The 21,234-nt window shown below is 35.6% G+C and overlaps 1 protein-coding gene across 1 annotated transcript in view; it reads left to right on the top strand.

The window, feature by feature from the left end:
* Positions 1-21,234, top strand: part of LOC136030312 (solute carrier family 35 member F6-like) — a 55,152-nt gene that overhangs the window by 14,521 nt on the left and 19,397 nt on the right. Inside the window, exon 2 of the mRNA XM_065709206.1 lies at positions 14,604-14,751. Coding sequence (XP_065565278.1) covers positions 14,604-14,751 — 148 coding nt within the window. The remainder of the gene's footprint in view (positions 1-14,603; positions 14,752-21,234) is intronic.

The following is a 21,234-nucleotide window of genomic DNA, read 5'->3' as shown; positions in this document are numbered from 1 at the left end:
GACTCTCATTATGAAAATTAAAAAAGTACCAAAATAAGCTGAGAAACCTCACCAGAAAGATAGTTAAAGAACCAGAAGAGTTGACTGCTGCAGAATCAAAAAGAAATCCAAAAAGCTTTTGGCATTATGGCTCCTCTACAAACTCCTTGAGACAATGCATCCCTCATCTTGACAAAGAGGACAGTACCAAGGTTACTAATCCTAATGATATTCATGATATGCTGAATGATGGGTTTGCCACAAATTTCTCTACCAAATTATTGTGCAATCCACTTCCTATTATATTTATGTCTCCCCCTGTTATAACCAATGAAAGTGTCCTCAAAAGGATAAAGTAACTTGATGAGAATAAAGCCTCTAGGCTGTATAATGTTTGGCCATGATTACTAAAAAAACTGCCATAATCTTAGTTGAACCTCTTATTAAGAAATTCCAGATAGCCTTGTTATCAAAAGTCCTTCCTAGTTTAATGAAAACTTACCCATATCAAGCCCAATTTTATAAAAAGGAGAGAAGGACCTAGCTAGCAATTACCAGCCTATCAGCCCCTACTTATGTAGTTAACAAGGTTCTAGAAGGTATGAAATAAAAAAAAAACAAGTTTTTCCAACTGAAAGTAAGGATTGACATTAAAACTTAATACAAACAGAAATTATTCTGTATATGAAAGGGGGTGTCCTATCTTCAACGTCCCACTCTTTACGCTAAAGTTTTTATTGTTTTATAAATTAGAACTGTGACAAAGAGTTAAACTTTAGTATAAAGAGCAGAATGTTGAAGATAGGACAGCCCTCTTCATATACAGAATAATTTCTGTTCGTTTCAAGTTTTAATGTCGTTCCTTACTTTCAGTAGAAAAAAACTTTTTTATTTATTTAATTTCTGAACGTTTTTGAATTAATGCATGTTTTGATTTTGGTTCACTGCACAGAATAATTAAAACGAAATTTGAATATTATTTTTCTTTTGGCTAAATGGCTTTCTCATAGTTTTGACTGACTGATTTTAAAAAAAGGGGTGGGGGAGGAGGCATAGTTGTCCTCTAATTTTGGCTACTTAAAAACACAACTAGAACTTTTTATTTTGTTTAAAAACGTTGTTATTAGTAATAAATATAGGTAGCTTAGAATTAACTAATGTAACAAACTTCTGTATTTGTATATTTTTATTATGTATATGAGGGGGTTCGCCCCCTCGTCAATACCTCACTCTTTACACCAAATGTGTCCCAATTCTATAAGAATGCGCCCTGAATAACAAAGGCCATAGAATAAATAGTTGAAATTACTAGAAATACTTTAGTTTGAAGAGTGAGGTATTGTGGAGGGGACGAACCCCTTATATACATAATGTTTTATGTTCGTTTTAATGCTGCTCCTCACTTCCAGTTAAAAAACTTGTATTTATTTATATTATCTTTTTTTTTAAATAATGCTTGAAAATCCTGCACCCCCTTCATGGAAATTCTCTTCCCTTATGATAAGATCCTCCATGGAAAGATCTTCCCTCGTAACCCTCTCTCCCGACCCCTATTCCCACCAGAAAAATCTCCCCTGAAAATGTTATTACACTTACCAATAACCATTACTATATATAAATGATGGTAAAAATTTGTAACTTGCAGCCCCTCCCCAGGGACTGTGGGGGATTAAGTCGTCTCCAAAGACACAGTTGTTAGGTTTTTTGACTATGCTGAACAAAATGACTATCTCAAAATTTTGATTTGGTGACTTTGGGAAAAAAGGGTATGGGAGGGGCCCTAGGTGCCCTCCAATTTTTTTGGTCACTTGAAATGGGCACTGGAATTTTTAATTTCCGTTAGAATGAGGGCTCTTGTGACTTTCTAGGACCACTGGGCTGATACAATCAACCCTGGAAAAAAGAAAAAGAAAATCATGCATCTGTGATCTGTCTTCTGGCAAAAAATACAAATTTCTACATTTTTATAAATAGGAGCTTGAAACTTCTAGAGTAGGGTTCTCTGATACGTTGAATCTAATGGTGTGATTTTCGTTAAAATTCTACGACTTTTAGTGGGTGTTTCCCCCTATTATCTAAAATAAGGCAAATTTTCTCAGGCTCGAAACTTTTGATGGGTAAGACTAAACTTGATGAAACTTATATATCTAAAATTAGCAATAAAGTATGATTCTTTTGATGTAACTATTGGTATCAAAATTCCATTTTTTTAGTTTTGATTACTATTGAGTTGGGTTGCTCTGTACTACAGTTTTTTTTTACCACACTCTGTTTGATATTAAATGATTAGTCAGTCAATCATCTAGATAATAACCAGCTACTCGACAAAAGTCAACTTGCGTTTTGCAATGGTCACTCATTTGAAACTAACCTCATTGAGTTTCATGATATTGTTACTGAACTCCTTGACAGACACCTTCCTGTGGACATCATACTACTAGATCAAGCACAAGCTTTTGACAAGGTACAAAACAACCTCGTGTTGCTGAAACTAGATGCTTATGTAGTCTGTGCTGAGCTTATAGGTTGGATCAAGACTTTCTTAGCAAATTGAACACAGAGAGTTCTCATAAATATTGAAAATGGCATCATCTTCTTTGAGTCAGCTGTAGTTTTCAGTGGTTTCCTGCAAGGAAGCATCTTGGGGCCTACACTGTTTAGTATGTGCATCAATGACTATTCAACAAACCTGTAGAATCCTCTGAGATTATATGTTGATGACTGTAAGCTACTAGGGCTAGTCATATACAATAGTAGTAGGTCAACTGTTCAGGAAGACCTCATCATGCTTTCAAGATGCCCTGAAGACTGGGACCCGCAGCTCCATGCGTCTAAATGTAAGGCTTTCATCTTGGCCAAAAAAAAAACAATACAAAAAAACAACCAGTCATATACCCTTGGGAACAACCAACTTGAGGTGGTAATTGAAGAAAAGGATATAGGCATTATTACTGAATACACTAAATGTGGTAATCTGTAATTTTTCTTACTTTTCCCGTTTTGTTAGGCTGCAGTAAAATTTTTCATGTAGAAAATGAACCCTTTTCACAAACATACGGAAAACCATATAATAATTGTTCAAATTTTTGTGGAATAGATAGTAATTAAGTCAGGACATTTGGGACATATAACTTTTGTGTAATTAATTCATAAATGGATGGTATGTTTTTAACCAATTTTTAAACCCATTCCTTTTGATAGGCACTTTATTTTGTTGTGACAAAAATAAGTTACCTTGTGAGCTCAAAATGAAATTTCCCCATAAGCAATTATTATATTTAGGCAGAGCATAAAAAAGGCATCAAGTGATGTAGTCATTTTCTTCCTAGCTAAATTATATGAGCAAGGAAATATAAACTGGGAATTTATTGCCAAGCTACTGTGTCTACCCTTTTCTTCCTAGGTCTTAGAAAATTGTATACATGGAAGGTCTATACCTATTTGAATTGTAAACAAAAAATATTCTACCTGAATTTGGAGTTTCAATCTATTTTTCATTGGTTTTAGTTTTTGAAAAGTGCAATTCTTGTTTATTTCAGCAGAGTTTTGGGCAATTTTAAGGTTTCAATACTGAAAAGAGATTTACTATCATTTCGAGTTTTCAATCTGTTTTTCATTTGTTTTAGTTTTCTAAAAATGCAATTCTTGTTTATTTTAGTAGAGTTTTAAGCAAAATTGAGGTTCCCTCTTTAAATTTAAGAAACATTTACAGATCTATATAATCTTATAATTTGGGATTAAGCAAAGGTATGAGGCTAAGAACACTTTTCTTGTGCCTTATTTGAGAAGAAGATATATTTTGCAAGGTTCCACTTTTTTAACACAAAGATTGTTAAAGGTTGTCAAAAGTAAGTACCCTCTAGAGCTATGATTCCCATCATGGGGTGCAGGCGCCACTGGTGGGATATAGTAATATTTTGGTGGGTCATAGACAGGATGTGTACCCTATCAGCTGACTATACTATAGAGCTTTAATCAAATCAAAAACAAAACCTTTATCTCGCAAATGAAGTTACATTCATATCCATTTAAAAAGGAAATAAGATACATAATAGCATTGTAATGATAAAAGGTGTTGCATTTAGACCATATTTTTCATTAGTGTAATACATGTCTGGAGCAGAACCCAAAAAAGATACCAACTTAGTGACCTTTTAAGATTTCTTTAAGTGAATACAGATAAAATTTGAATAACAAAACTTAAATATCACAAGGGGGGCATCAAGATTTTAGAAATGCCTAGGTCACGGCCCAAAATTGGCTGGTAACTACTGCTCTAGAAGGAGAAAGAGTGGAGACAGATACTTCAAAATATATTCCCAGGAGATCATTAAGGCTCTTGATACAACCCTGAAAGTTTGATTTTCCTAACTCAACCGCTTTCAAAATAAAAAGCTGCTAAACTAGAACCTTATCAAAAAAAGTGAAGTTCTAGGTGATATTTAAGGACTAGTGACTATATGAGGGAAGCACTCAAAAACCTAAAAAACCACTTGAAAATAATCATAAGTACTTGTTTATCTCACTTCTAAAGGCACATTTCTTAACTTTTGACAGATAATATATAGCCCACTTCATGTATTCCTACTATATTTTACAGCTGTAAACCCTTACCTTTACAATAGGAACCAATACCAGATCCAGAATTTTAGTAAGGGAGTGGCTCATTGTGGAAATCACCATTCTAAATTAAACCTAACATACTTACTGATATTTAAAGTTACATGCCTCTGCTTCTATCCATCATTTAGTTATCAGTTGTGTAAAGCTATCCAGTAAACTCCATTTATTGGAACACTATTAATACTATATATTTTTTTATTTCTTCTCTCCTATTTTTACTATTTACAAACCTATCAATAATGCTTTCTATACTTATACCAATTTCATTTTGAATATGAAGTTTGAACTATGTTTTAAATCTTCTCAAGGTAGAAGAACATCATTCAACAAACAGTACAGTGACAGGTAGGGTCATGAGGATCTGCAAGAGTGCTGAAATACTCAGTAAAACATCAGCATTGCAGCTGTGTTTCTTATGTGCCATCATTACTTTCTCTCAGAGAAGTCGACAAAGGTTTCCATATTGTCACTTCTTCAGTCAGGGTAGATTCACAAACCGATTCGGAGGGGAAATTGCTTACTGATCTATATTGTGCTCACAAATCATGAATTGCATCAGCAAGTCATTGTGTGTTCATTTCCAGACACTTTATTAGCAAGATAATACTGACCCTAAAAGTTTACGGCATTTCAATGAAAATTTTTTTGTGTTGCTTTAATATTTGTGTTGATGTAAAAAACTATGAAAATCCTCATATCTTGTGCAATTGTAATTGTAGCACAGGGCAAGGGTTAGTTGTGACTTGTGTGACACATCAATAATTTCATCAACAACTACACTGTAAAATGAGCCTATGCAACAATTTCTTGCATAGGCTCATTTTCTCTCGCAGAGATTCTTGCAAGAATCTTTGATACAATATTCAATTGATTCAGTCTTTATTGTTTTAGTTATATGAGTTGCATTTGCACCTGAGCTCTCCAAATGTGGTTTTAAAGTTATTTCATCACTATTTACAACGTGCCTTAAAAGCTCTCAAAAGTTCCCTTTGTTTGTCATTGGGCTTCTTTCTGCCAATATTTCTCCACCATCTCTATGTCCACAAAGAACAATATTGTGTTGATCAAAGAAAATAGTTGATTCTATAATTGGCTTCAATATTGCTCTGTTTTTCCTACAATTGTTTTCTGTGTCGTTTATTTACAAGGCTTGAAGTACTAGTTTCCAGCTATTATGAATTGGAAGGAAATTTTTGCCTGTGTCAACTGAATCGCGGTGGTACTGACAATTTTCATGAGCCACCAAGTCGCCATCTTTTCCAGTTAGCCTAGCCAAAATCACAAGGGGCTTGTCTACCAACTTTTGCAATTGATTGGAGCCTCCCACCCCTTAGGCTTTATATAAACAGAATAAGCCCCTCATCTTGTTTGAGAGCACTAGCCCTTGAATTCTTCTAAGTGAATATGATTGAAAAGTCTCTTTTCGTTCCTGCTCTGCTTCTTGTGAACTGAATAGGGGAAGCCATAGTTAGATGGTGGAATCCATGGATTCTGAAGCAATCGATATTGTGTGCAATCATCCAGTTTTTTCAGTTCTATCAATATAGCTTCCAGTATCATTTTTGCCCCAAGTGCTTCTATTGTCAATGTTTATGTTAGGCTTGTGTCTAGACGCTTTAATTGCTGCTAAAAACCACCCATAATTTCACCATTTATCACAGCTCTATAATCCCTATCAACACTGAAATTATTATTGTTTCTATCTTCAGTTAGACATGTATCATCTGGTCACCTAGCTTTCAAACTAAAAAATGTGTCTATAGTTGATTCCTGTCTTTGCTTTGACATCATAATTGGTTATTCAAAAATTTTATTCTGTTCAAGTCCTTCTAGAATTGTGACTAACCTTAAAGCATGTCTGTTATTGCAGTCATTTCAAAAAACTTGCTTTGTTACTAAAAAATAAACTTGTTTTACGTGCACACCATTTGAAGCTTTAACGAGTTATGAGATGACAAGCTACAAAATATCTTATAAGCTCAGGTGACCCCAAACACTATGGAGAATCGCCTAAGACATAAGATAGGCAGATCAAGTGTTGTCAAATCCTTTTCGAACATGGATTGATCTTGCGATCAAGTCACAAAAATCTAATGATAGAGCTTTTTGTCCACGCTAGGGGGGGAGGTCATCCCCCCTGCCCCCTGTGTTTACTACTGATAGGTACAGTGCCCAAACAGGAAAGAAAAGAGCTGTTCATAGACACTTCAAAATGTTTTCTCGGGCCCTTTTTAAAACTATAGATTCATTCCCAAAACTTTCCCTGGGCCTCGTTAAGCTTCTAGGTCAATCCCTGAAAGTGACATTCACCTTACAGTCATTGTCCAAGATAGTAAAAACATGGTCATCTTGAAATTTATAAAAAGGAAAAAAATCAGTAGAGTTTTGTATGGTAAAATTCTTAGTGAGTGGCTTTTGTCTGTTCTTGGAAAGCAGTCAAGGAAGGTGAATGAAACTCCTTGGAATAAAGCCTCAATGATCCCATGGGAAGGAACTTTGAATTACCCACCTCCACCTCTTCATTTTCTAAAGCATACTAACCTTTGATAACCTTACAATCCTTGTGTTATAGACTAAAATCTTCAGAAATAGATGTGCTGCTCAAATGTGGCATAAAAAACTGCTTTGATCTCAATCCCGATTTATAAAGTTAAAAACACTTTGAAATTCTGTTTTTTAATTTTAGAGAGAAAAAAACCTTGATGTTGCTTGAAAGTCTACTAAAATAATGGAATTGCATTTTCAGAACTCATAGTTATTGTAAAACAGACTGAAAATCGAAAATTAAGGCATTCTTTCTTAAAATATAGATTGGTGTCATCTATGCAATCTTCTATGCCCTTGATCCTGGAAAATGGTGTAGATAGTAGCCTTAAAACATCTTCTTGGGGTGTATTATAGGTCTTGGATTCATTTCCAAAAGTTTCATTCACCTAACTCTGCTAATTTCCAATATAGCAAGAAGTCCCTCAACTAGAGTTTTACCATTTTGTACACAGCATTGGGCTATATCTGGCCATTATTCCCAGACCATTATCAACGCTAAATATAAACTTTTGTAATCATTCCAGTAAAGAGCAAAGTGGGCACAACATATTATTATTACATATTTTTTCCACCAAGAAACTTTGTATGGAAGGAGTTGTTGTAGAAACTTCAATTGGGGCACATTCAATTGGGAATTGAATGTTTCAGTGGCATATAAAAGAGTGAAAAGTGACTAGCAGCCAGAACCCCTCCTGCCCACCTTTTTTCTCCAAAGATATCCAATCAAAATTCTTAGATAACCAATTTGTTCAGCATAATTCAAAGGTCCAGAAACTATGCCTCTTGAGATGACAAGCTCCCACAGCCCTTGGGACAAGGGCTGTAAGTTACACAATTCACACATAGTTTATTTATTGTATCTATTATCAGGAAAGGGGGACATGTTTGATCTTTTGTGCACAAAAAGGCTAAGGGCATTCAGGTGAAACTTTTGGGAAAATTTTAAGCTACTACTGCTATTACTGCCGCCACTAATACTCCTGCTACTGCAATTACTATTTTAATACAATCACTACTAAGGCTGAAGATATATAGGTGGAAGTTTCAGAAAATGTTGAGGGGAAATTGAACTAAATCAAAACACACTATTTGCATTCAGATAGTCAAAGGGTGTATCTCAGGAATGGCTTAGGGTATTAAATTAGAGATTTCATTAAGTGACGAGGGGGTCGTCAACAGGCCCCCTATCTAAAGTTACTCCTTTTTAAACCCGGGTGAACTTTGTACTAGAAACAGATGAATTCCGATTATTGAAACTTCACAATTACTACACCCCCACTCCCTTAAGTGCCAGATAACTTAGGCTATATAAAATAAATTGTTGTTATTCCTTTTTTGTGGAATTCTAGATGATTCGGTTTTTGCTATCTTGGAAAGCAATTTTTAGGGGACTGGACTCAGAGCCTTAATAATGTTAATTTAAAAATATCTTCCGCAAAAGAATAGTTAAGAGCTACATTAAACCTAAGCTGAACATAAACAAAGTCAAATGACGAAAGTTCAAAAGTCGAAAGCACAATAAATAACTAAGTCAAGCTTGAATCAGAAAGAAACTAAGAGAAGTAGGCTGATGCCCTGATGGCTTCTTAAAACCAGAATATAATCTGCGCTTTACTAGAACTCTTACCGTTTTTGTGCTCAAGACCCATAACAAAAATATTATAAAAAAAATATTAGAACAACAATTATTAAGAATTAAATACTAATATAGCATCTGGCCAAAAATGTCAATGAAAACCCTAAGTTATTCTGGAAACATATCTCCCTGCGTAAACCAGGCAGACACTCAGTACCAGACCTGGAGAATAACATCTCAGTCTCTTCCTGCGCTTCCGAAAAAGCTAACCTTCTGAATCAGCAGTTCGCCTCAGTGTTTTCTAAGGATGATCTCCAATCAACCCTCCCACCAGCAGAACAGGCTCACACTCCCTTCCCAAAGTTACACTCACCTATCACACTCGAAGAAGTAACCAAACAGCTTAAGGAGCTTGATGCCAACAAATCGACCGGACATGATGGACTGAGTCCACGACTGCTGAAGGAACTAAGCCCTGTTATTTCAGTGCCCCTGGTAAAATTATTTAACTTGTCGCTAACACAAGGAAAGCTTCCAAGGGATTTGGAAGAAGGCAATAGTCATCCCAATTCATTAGAAGCAACAAACTATAGACTTATCAGCCTTACCTGTGTGGCATGCAAGGTCATGGAGAGAATTTTCAACAAACGTATTATTGACCATCTTGAGGCTAACTCACTCATTAGCAGCAGCCAGCATGGTTTTCGCTCTAAGAAATCAGTGGATACAAACCATCTTGAGTCTTATAGTCTTGCTTGTAACTGACCTACTAGAAAAAGGAGTACCAGTGGATATAATCCTGCTGGATCTAGCCAAAGCTTTCGACAAAGTTTGTCACCGCTACCTCATTCACAGGCTATGCACCCTGTCTCTTAGTCCAAAAGTGATCAGTTGGATTGAGGATTTTCTGAGGGACAGAACACAGCAAGTGAAATTGACCACTGGACCAAATAGTCGTGCACTCTGATGAAGTCAAAGTCACCAGCGGGGTCCCCCAGGGCAGTGTTCTGGGCCCTACCCTGTTCAATATATATGTAAATGAGCTAGCCCTTATCACCAGTGATAAAACCACTCTCTACGTGGATGATTCAAAACTCATAGGTCCTGCCAATACCCCTTCTGCCCGCCAATCCCTCCAAACTGATCTCAACCACATGTGCTCCTGGGTCAAAAGATGGTTGCTGGAATTCAACGCTGAAAAATGCAAGGTCATACACTTTGGACACAATAACCCCCAGCAACACTACCTAATGACCCAAAACCCTGGGAGTCACCACATACTTGAGCATGTTCAGGAGGAGAGAGACCTTGGAGTTATTGTAGACTCCTAGTTGAAATTCAGCTCCCACTCACAAAAGATCTCAGTCAATGCTAGTAGAGCCCTAGGCATCATTAAATACATCATTACCAGCAGAAGTAGACATGTAATCACCAAGCTCTACAAAGGACTGGTAATACCGTGTTTGGAGGTGGGGACCATCCTGGCCACCCCTCGATTCAAAAAGGACAAGGTAGAGCTGGAGTAAATCCAACGAAGGGCCACTAAGCTGATTGCCGGTATGGAAACTAAGCCCTACAGTGAACGGCTGAGGGAACTCGACCTCCCCTCTTTAGTCTACTGGCGGAAACGTGGGGATGTGATCCTGGCATACAAACTCCTCTTTACCAATCAAGAAAATGAGCTCCTGGAGATTGACCCCTCCCACATAACACGAGGACACCCAAAACAAATCCCCAAAGTTCATGCAAAGACTGAAGCAAGATGCAGCTTCTTCTCGAACCGGATTTTGAACCTCTGGAACAACCTCAAGGAGAATACTGTTTCCGCTGAATCAACAGATGTATCCAAACGCAGTCTGGATGCTGAGTTGAGTGACAAACCATGGAGATTTGACTGGGATGCACCATAATCTTCCACCAGAATCTAATCAACCATGTATGCAACTGTCATCATAAGGAGTGATTCAACAAGATCAAAGTCCTTATTTCACTCCAAGCTGTGATTTAAGGTAAATTAAGGTAATAAACAAATAAAATGATGTTCTGTATATAGATATATTTAAATGCAACAAATGAAAAAAATGCCTTCTATGTCTAAATAGTGGATCCTCTTTCAACAAAAATAATTTAATTTTATGATAAACAACTGTTGGTGCTTTGCCAACCTATCATGATATGGAAGGAACCTCCACATACCCAGTCCCACACATTTAACGTTAATAGCTACTCTTCTACTGCTCATAGGATCCATCACCAAGTTTTTAGAATTTCTAGTAAAATAATTATGTAGGTAAATTTTTAATCCCAAAAGACCTTAAAAACCTAAGGATATAACTCATCAGATATTGACATGTAGAAAAAGCAGCCTGGTAATCATACGGCTGCCCTACATCCATCATTTTTAGCTTATTAAAAGGTACAAATGTATTTATTAAATATAATAGCCTATCAAGTAAATTACGTTATTGTGTAAAGTTTGCAAACATTTAAAATTTGTGTAGAAGTTGATAACCCATAAAACACAATCGTAAAATATCTGAGGATTAATGAATAAATAATACAAAATGAACATTAACTTGTTTGGTAAAAGTAATGTGTGAACATCTAGGAGAGATATAAAACCTTGTAATATCCACATAAACGTAAATTAGAAATACAAACAGGCCTCAAACCCAACCTTGATGAGCACTTCAATTAATGAAATAAGGACTAGAAACATCATCATTAAGGTCTATATTCGCTCTTGAAACATGTGATTTTGGACTGCTGTAAAATACACCATAAGACAAAATACTTTTGTTATTGGTTTCTTAGTTTCAAATCTATCCATTCACTGAGTCAGAATGATAATATTAATTGAACTTTTTCTTGAAAATGATCTAAATTCTATTAGAAAAAAGGAAAATTCTACCCTTGTCAATGATTTTTAACAAATTCTTAGTTAATTTCTAATATAAAAAAATATTAAGCAAATTTTCTAAAATATGATTTAATACATGGATAATACTGAATCTTAGCTATGAAATTAATGCAAAGTTGTTATCTTCAACAATGTCAGTGTTGTCAGAAAAATTTAAGCATCAGGACTCCTCGAAACATCATGCCAAAAACTTGTACAGTTAACATGAACCTTAAAAACGAATCAAATAGGTTATTTTTAGAAGAAAAAAAAATATGCAAATCGATTGAAGCATAAACTCTTAATTCCTAAAAGCTCCTGTCTTTGCAGTGAAAAGTAAAAATAAACTGCATTGAAAATCTTCTCAACATCGAAAAAAGTTTAATGAATGTTTCGCCACCATGAAAACAATCACAAAATTGAAAAGATACTGAAATGCATGAGGTGGTTTTGTTTTAATTTTGACAACCTGCATTGAAATAGTGTGTTTTTATTTAGTTCAATACTTTCCTCAACATTCCCTATAAGCTCTACCTTAATACTTTTAGCCTTTTTGGACACTAAGGGTCAAACATGCTCCCCTTTCCTAAAACAAATACTATGCGTAAAGAATTGATAAATTGCCTAATTTATAGCCCTTTCCCCAAGGACTGTAGGGACGGGAGTTTCACCCCCAGAGGCATAGTTATTTGACCTTTCAACTATGCTGAACGCAATAACAATCCCAAATTTTTATCAAATGTCTTCGGCGGAATAAAGGGGATGGGGGGACTGCTTGCCCTCCAATCACTTGGGTCTCACAATGGTCACTAGAAATTTAATTTCCAATCAAATGATCCCCTTCCAAAGTTCCTACAATAGCTCTGTCCATACAAAGTGCCTTGGTAAAAAAAAAACATTGGGCTTGTTTTGCTCTTTACTTGGGTAGCGCTATTACGCTTCGAATGATAATTCTTTCTTCAGTATTGATGTGTCGACTATGGTGTATCGACTAGTAGCTAAATAGAGTTTAAAAAAAAAATGAGAATCTTAGTTCTTCATCAACTTCATTAACTTATGAATATGGGAGAAGGCCTTGCCCACAGGAAAGGATAAAATCCGGGCTCAAATTCCTTTTCCCTAAAATTATTTACGAAAACTTTCCCATAATAGATTTTTCGAAGAAAACTAAAGCAATTGATAAATGAAATCCAAAACGAAATGAAATTAAAATGAGTGGGGCTGAAAACCCCTATGCCTTCTGAAGAGCAGAACATAATTTGCACTTTACTGAAAACAAAATAAATTATAAATATATTCATTTTTTAAACTTTAATAAATCAAAATTATTAAGACTTGAAGGAATAAATATCAGTATATGCAGTAGTACGAGTAGAAGCAGTAGCATTAGGATGCAAATATTGTCGTTTGGTTAGTTCAACATCCCCCACAACAAGCCTTGTAAGTTTCAACTTAATACACCAAAATGTTCCTTAAATATTGCTGATACGCCCTTTTGACAACTTGCATACAGACAGCGTGTTGTAATTCAGTTCACCCCCCCCTTCACTATTCCCTCAAAGTTTCACCTTCACATCGTTGTTGTAATAGTAGTCACAGTAGTAGTATTAGTAATAGTAATACTAGTAAGAGCAATAGTATTAGCATATTGCCTTCTTGTCATTTGAGTAATGAACCCCCTCATCAAGTTATGGTAGTCTTAACTTAGTGCAATTAGCTGTTGCTGTGACATTGCTGATATCTCCTTGTGAAAACTTATTTTTTCATTTAATTCCTGAAATTTTCAACTTAATGCTCTTAGCCTTACAGTTAGTTGTAATAAAATTATTAGTTGGCGTAGTAGTAGTAAAAGAAGGATTGGTAGTAGTATTAGTATAAGCGTGCCTTCTGGTCAATTGATGTTCCTCTTAAAGCATTCTCTGAAACCTCCAACTTGATACTGAGACTCACTTTTGAGACTATCTCGCCATTTTGACTATCTGCATGCACATAATGTGTTTTAATTTAGTCCAAATTACCCCTCATTATTCTCTCAAATTTTTACCTTCATACACTTAGCCTTAATAGTACGAAAATCATAGCAGTAGTGGTGACAGTAGTGTTGTGTTAGTAGTAGTAGTAACACCATGTGCAGCAGCATTAGTAGAATGTATATGTTGCCTTTTGTTTGGTCCGTTGAATATCCCCCTCATGATTCACTGGAAGTTTCATCTTGATATGGTCAGCCCTTTTAAAGAATATTGCTGATGCTCCCTTTTGGGGCCTTTTTCATCTTAATACCCTACTCTCAGCCTTACATGTAGTTACAATTGAATTAGTAGTTGGAGTAGTTTAGTAGCAGTAAAAGTAGCAGTGGTAGTAGTAGTGGTTGTCCCTCAATCACTTTTGACTCTTAATAAGGGCACTGCAACTTTCAATTTACAATCGAATGAGCTCCTTTCGAAGTTTATACCACAACTCCTTCTATACGACGTGTCTTGGTAAAAGAACACGTTGTGCCCGCATCAGTATTTACTTAGGCATGGCGATTTTGCTGCCTGAAGTAAAAGTTTTTGGCACAGAATGTTTCCTCTCAGATTTTAGCTTGAAATGCCATGAAGTAGAAATGAAAACGCTGCAAATGTATTAAAGTCCTTTATAAAGTATATTTATAAATAAAGTAGAAGAGGTGGTGATTCAATAATTGCAGCCATAAATGCCGTGGAGTAGAAGTGGCTGCACTGCAAATGTCCGAAAGTTCTTTGCACAGTCTCGTAATATTTGAACTAGAAGAGATGGTAATGCAAAAATGAGTCCTCTAAGATGTTAATGTACTGTTGCTGATTCACCACATGGTTAATGCTGTAATGCTCCAGGACATCAATGGTTATCACTATGATTAAAAAGCATCCATTAAATGTTAATTTATGATTTCAGTTTGAATCTTTTGACGTAATAACTTTGAATTTACAGCTAATTTAATTTTTATTACAATTACAGATGGGCTGATACATTGGAAGCAGAGAACAGTGTAGGACAGGTCAAGTCGTTTGACCATCCATTTATACAAGCGTGTTCAATGTTTCTCGGAGAAATGCTTTGTCTACTAGTATTCAAAACGGCTTATTATTACAGAAAATATCAAGAAGTAAGTTTAAGTATGTTTTTTTTTTATGTGTAGTAGAAGTTACTGACGAATATAAAAAAATTGAAGTTTCTTTAAAAACTACTTACAATCCAGAGGATGTGCATCATCCCTATTATTTTACTATGATATACTGCAAAACTTTGATACTTTGAAAGTTAAGGTGATTTTCTTGATTAATTTCTGCATTACTTTTATTTTTCTTCTTTAAATAGGAATAGAAAAAAATCTTTGCTGAAGTTCATCATATATCAAGCAAAAAGAATGTTTGTTCTAAGATATTTTAAAGTTTTTTTTTTTAACATTTGAATAGTAAAAAGTTGAACTTAAAAAAAAAAGCTTCGCTGTAAGACTGGAAATTGGGCTATTTATTAAATACTTAAACTTATTTTTGCTGAAAGACAACACAACAAAAAGGTTGTCATAAATGGCTTAAACATTCATTTATTTAAACACGCTAACAGTTACAAAAAACCATAGCATAAAAATTTCTTTGAGGTGAATGACAGAACAAGGCACATGTATGTTCAAGGGTATCCAAGAAATGATAATCAAGGTCACTATAGTGGCATAGAAGGCAAACAATTAGTCAAATTTTGAATCTATCTTTGGAAATCTCCCTCTCAACCCACCCAAAATTTTCGTCATAAAAATAATATTACAAATCTAGTGTATAAAATCATTTCTGATAGAAAATTCTGATTGAATATTAAGAATTTTGTCTAAATTTAAAATTGTCATCCAACAATTTTGATCTAAAGTTGAAAATCTAAAATAAGCTCTTATTATATCCGTCATTAATACAGCTTAAAACTATGCCTGTCAGTAAGCGAATAGGAAGTTACTTTAAAAATTTCTAATCAAAGAAAAGTTAAGAGCAATAAACAGCTCAAGCTTGCATGAATGCCTGTTTTATAAATCTCTCTTTTTTTTTTTTATAACGATCAGTCATGTGACATTGTCATAAGTCTAATGTCCCAAAAAATTTCAGAACTCATTATGATTACAATTCTTTATGAAGAGGCTGGGAAAAGTATATACTGGAGACACATTGCTCTTTACCCGGTCTATGCTATTTTCCTTAATATCAACTGTATGAATCTCAATAATACCATACAATCGTATTGAATTTAGACTTTCAAAACCAAGCTGGGTGCGTTATGGTTCAATGACAATGACATATTTTTTTTTATTCTTGATGGTTAAAAATCATAGTGGTAGCAAAAATAATAAAAAAAATGGAATAATAGTAGAGTTATTCTAAAATCGCATGCATTTCCAGTTCTGGCCTGCAAAAATCAAATTTTCCTGTCAAACAAACGAAATGCTAATAAGAAAACAAGTGTCTCCTTTTGCAATTTTTTGCTGCACTGTTTTGATAGTAGCCCTCCTCTAAAAAAAATCCAGTGGCAGTGCTCTTCCTTACATTTCTTTAACTTCAGCAACTTTAGAAAAATATTTTTTCAAACAGTTCGTGGTAACGAATTGTAGTAAGGAGCGACCCGGCTCAATAGTAACCGAAACTCTAAAAAATGGAATTTTGATACCAATAGTTACATAAAAAAAATGTATTTTAATGCTGATTTTAAATATAAAACTTTCATCAAGATTAGTCTTACCTATCAAAAGTTACGAGCCTGAGAAAATTTGCCTCATTTTAAAAAATAGGGGAAAAGAAAAGTCTTAAAATCTTAACGAAAATCACACCATCAGATTCAGCGTATCAGAGAACCTTATTTTAGAGGTTTCAAGCTCCTATCTACAAAAATTTGGAATTTCGCATTTTTTGCCAGAAGACAAATCACGGATGCGTGTTTATTTATTTTTTTATTTTTTTTTTCCCAGGGGTGATCGTATCGACCCAGTGGTCCTAGAATGTCGCGGGAGGGCTCATTCTAACGGAAATTAAACGTTCTAGTTACCTTTTTAAGTGACCTAAAAATTGGAGGGCACCTAGGCCCCCTCCCACGCTAATTTTTTCCCCAAAGTCACCGGATTAAAATTCTGAGATAGCCATTTTATTCAACCTAGTCGAAAAACTTAATAACGATGTCTTTGGGGACGACTTACTCCCCCGCAGTCCCCGTGGGAGGGGTTGCAAGTTACAAACTTTGACCTGTGTTTACATATAGTAATGGTTACTGGGAAGCGTACGGACGTTTTCAGGGGGATTTTTTTTTGGTTTGGGGGGGGGGAGAGTTGAGGTGGGGGGGGGGGCTACGTGGGAGGATCTTCCATGGAAAAACTTCTCATGGGGGAAGAGACTTTCAGTGAAGATTTTCTAGCATTATTTAAACAAACAATGAAAAAATAAACATGAAAAGTTTCTTTTTACTGAAAGTGAGGAGCAGCATTAAAACTTAAAACGAGCAGAAATTATTACACATATGAGGGGTTTACCTCCTCGTAATACCTCGCTCTTTACGTTAAACTATTTTTAGTAATTTCAACTATTTATTCTATGGCATTTGTGATTCAAGGGTCATTCTTATGGAATTGGGACACAATTTAAGCTTTAGTATAGAGAGCGAGGTATCGACGAGGTTGAACCCCCTCATATACGCAATAAAAACATACGAATATAGAAATTTGTTTCGTAAGTTAATTCTTAAATTATGTATATTTTTTACTAATGAAAATGTTCGCAAAAATTAGAAGTTCTAATTGCCTTCATAAGTAATCAAAAAATTGGAGGGCAACTAGGCTCCCTCCCTCGCTCCTTTTTTCTCAAAATCTTGCAATTAAAACTATGAGAAAGCCATTTAGCCAAAAAAAAAAAAAATTAATATGCAAATTACGTTTTAATTATTTATGTTCCGAAAGCCAAGATCAAAACACACATTAATTAAAAAACGACCAGAAATTAAATAAAAAAACAAGTTTTTTTAAATGAAAGTAAGGAGCGACATCAAAACTTAAAACGAACAGAAATTACTCCGTGTATGAAAGGTGCTTTTACTGTTTTAAAGTTTTTTACTGTTTTAAGAGGTAGAGTTAAGAGAGAGAGAGTCAAACTTTAGCCTAAAGAGCGGGCGTTGAAGAGGAAAAGCCCCTTTCACATACGGAGTAATTTCTGCTCGTTTTAAGTTTTAATGTCGCTCCTTACTTTCAGTCGAAAAAACTTGTTTTTTTATATTCTTCCATCGATTATCATCCCAATTTACCACTTGATTAATAGGTCATTTGAACTAGGAGTATTTCCCCAACGTCTTAAACTTGCTCGTGTTATAGCTCTCTTTAAAGGAGATGACAGAAAGTATCCTGGGAACTACAGACCGATCTCTCTTCTGTCAGTGTTCTCTAAGATATATGAAAGAGCAATGCTCAAACGTCTGGTGAGATTTCTTGAAGCTAAATGTTTTTTCCATCAGCATCAGTTTGGGTTTCGCGCAAAGTATTCTACAGAACATGCTTGTAATAGACTTTTTCAGTTTATACGACGATCTTTAGATTCTGATCTTATTCCTGCAGCCATTTTTCTTGATGTAAAGAAAGCTTTTGACAGCCTTATACCTAAGATTCTCATTGGTAAACTTTGTCATTTTGGTGTCCGTGGGGAAGCATTGTCTTGGTTCTCGTCATACCTAACTGACAGATCTATCGCCACAGAAGTTACAGACGAAAAAGTTCCAATTGAATACGGAGTACCCCAAGATTCTATTCTTGGGCCAACCCTCTTCCTCATATATGTGAACGATCTCTACCGACTTTTTAACACCCCAATTAACAATGTTTGCTGTGGATTGTGTCACAAATCTTACTCTCGGAGTACGTTGCTGTTCACACCTAATAGTCAAGAAGAATTAATAGCATTTGCACATGACACTACTTTAGGTGCTGCAGCTCCGGATGAATCATCCCTTATTCTAAAGCTTCAAGCAATGACTGAGAAAATACTCTTTTGGTTTGACATAAATCAACCAACTTTAAATGTAAAAAAGTCCTACCTTCTTATTTTTTCTCGTAAAGGTGTGAGCTGCCCCACAATTACTGAGCTTCATACACCAAGAGGCTCCATAAGTCGTCCCCAGGATCGATATGTGCGATTCCTGGGAGTTCTTTTGGATGAAAATTTATCATTTAAGTGGCATGTTCAAATAATAAGAGTGAAGATTTCCCGTGGACGGGATCATCCGAAAATTAAAGCGTTTATTCCCTTTCCCTATCCTCCGTCTTTTATACTTTTCTCTGATTTACCCTTATATATGTTACTGTTCGTCTCTGTGGATGTCCACATTTCCCTCGGTACTTGCTCCTATTCACAATCTTTATGAGAAAGCGGCAAGAATTCTCCAGTCGGCTACACACACTCCTCTTGACCTCCTCAAAATTAAAGATATTTATGTTTTATCTCTATCTTCGTTGGCATATCAATATTTCCAGGGAGATTTCCCATGTTGTTTTTCGGGACTGCTTAAACTAGTAGGTGAAGTAAATTCGTATATCGTTCGTAACCGGGAGGATGTGATGATTCCAGCTAGTCCCTCGGTTCGTTCAGACTTCGGCCTGGCTGTGACTGTGGGACGTGCTTGGTTCCCGCTGAGATCCGGCAGTCACGAACACTTGGCTCCTTTAAGAGACAGATGAAAAGTTTCTTATTAAAGGCTTCTTATTAAATGTTTCTTATGGTTTATTTATTATTTTTTTTTTCCTTTTTTTGGGTTGTTCTTTTGTTGGTGTTGTATCCTCGATGATGCGAGAATTTTAATTTGTATTTTATTATTGGGTGATGTGAGGGTTGCTGTTTCGTGGGGACTGCCGGTGAGTTGATTTCTTTTCCTTACATATTTATATTTAGATGTTGTTTAGTATGTTTACGACAAGTTTTGATGATTCTTTATTTATTGTATGCCGTTTCCCAAATAACGGGCCATTGAGCCCTTTGGGATATTGTTTTTGTTATTGTTATTTTATGAAAATAAATAGAACTTGAACTTGAAGAATGCCCTCAACTCCCATTTTATCAAAGAGATAGTTGTGTTGCAAGAGGAACACTTTGGTTTTGTCGTGTTTTTTTTTTTGTTCCTAGCACCCCGATTTCAGCTTATTCCTAGAAAGTGGTAAGGGTCTAGCCTCTGTGGTTTTACGGAAAGGGTGGACCTTATGCCAGATTGATGAATACAACTTTGCATTTTGGAAAGCTTCCTAGAACTCTTGCCTGGGGCCAAAAAGGATGGTTTTTGCTTGTCCTTGAGCCAGATCCTATAGTGTGTGAATTGAAGTGGTGCATTATAGCCTAGTCAGAGAGAACTATCTGAAGTTATGCAGTCAAGCTTTCGTTTCATCAAACCATGTTTCTGCTTTCGAGTGGAAAGCTCTGTTCTAGTAGGCAAGTAGGCAGGTACCAGTTTCAAATTGAAGATGGACTAAAATCTATAAGTGTGAAATATATGCGGCAGTTACTCGGCCCCACAGCCAATATAACTTCTTTGAGTGATAAATAGAAAAATTTACAGAAACAAAAAGGGGCATTTTCCCAGGGGTCCGAAAGTGCTGTCATCTATTGTTTCTACCCATTTCCGTTCGTGATTTCAGCTGAGTTTATCATTCGGTTTTTCGCACTTAGGATTCTAGTAGAAAAATGGTATCAGATGTGCCTCTTAAACTTTAAAAGATTTCTCATTGCTAAAAAAATTAGAGTTTATCCTTTGCTCCTTTTAAGTGATGACGTTAGAAACTTGGCCTACGGCAAAAAAGTCAACTTTTGAACTAAGACAGACAGATTTTTTTTTTTGACGGCAGTCAATAGCTCTTGATTAGCTGATCAAAGTGCATGTCATCCATTTCTTTGTAGGAAAATTCCTTCATGAGATGCCCCAGTTTGAAAGTCTCAAGGGGTTGACAACCTCAGCAGTAAGGTACACACTGAAACCAAAAATAGGCCGATACTAATTGTGAGACATATAGGGAAGATTTAAGCAACAGTCGGCTGTGAGCTCATAATCATCTTCAGCAATGAGGGGTTCGCAAAATTTGCTATTTGGTGTACCTATTATTTATTTTCAGTGTATTTTTGGGTAGGACCAATTTGGTTTCAGTGGTAAGACATGTAGGGGACTTGTTTATTTTAACATCCTTACAGATTGACAACTTCATCGTTTAATCGAAGCGAGGAAACAAAAATGTTGCTCTCGCAACACTTTGCTCGGCGAAGCCGAACAATAGTACCGCAACCCCTCACATTGCTCATGCAACGTAGATCTAGTTTCCATTTAATTAGACTAGATATGTATAAAGTCATGTCGCCTCTAAGCAAGACTGGAAAAGACAAAGTATCACAAAGAACCTTTTCAGGCTCCCTCCCCTTCCCAGTTGAAAAATAAACTTAATCACCCTTACTGATGTAACTGAGTGACCCAAATCTGACCATTTAGAATGGCTAAACTTCTCAAAGCAACAAACTAGCTTGCTGTATCAAACAGAAAAATAACAGTGTAGTGAATGTTTGGATGCTATAAATAAAGTCACGAAAATAGAAGTGACTTT

This window comes from Artemia franciscana, chromosome 8 (genome assembly GCF_032884065.1).
Source record: "Artemia franciscana chromosome 8, ASM3288406v1, whole genome shotgun sequence".
In the NCBI taxonomy this organism is placed as follows: Eukaryota; Metazoa; Arthropoda; class Branchiopoda; order Anostraca; family Artemiidae; genus Artemia; species Artemia franciscana.
This window is presented reverse-complemented; position numbering and strand designations above follow the sequence as displayed.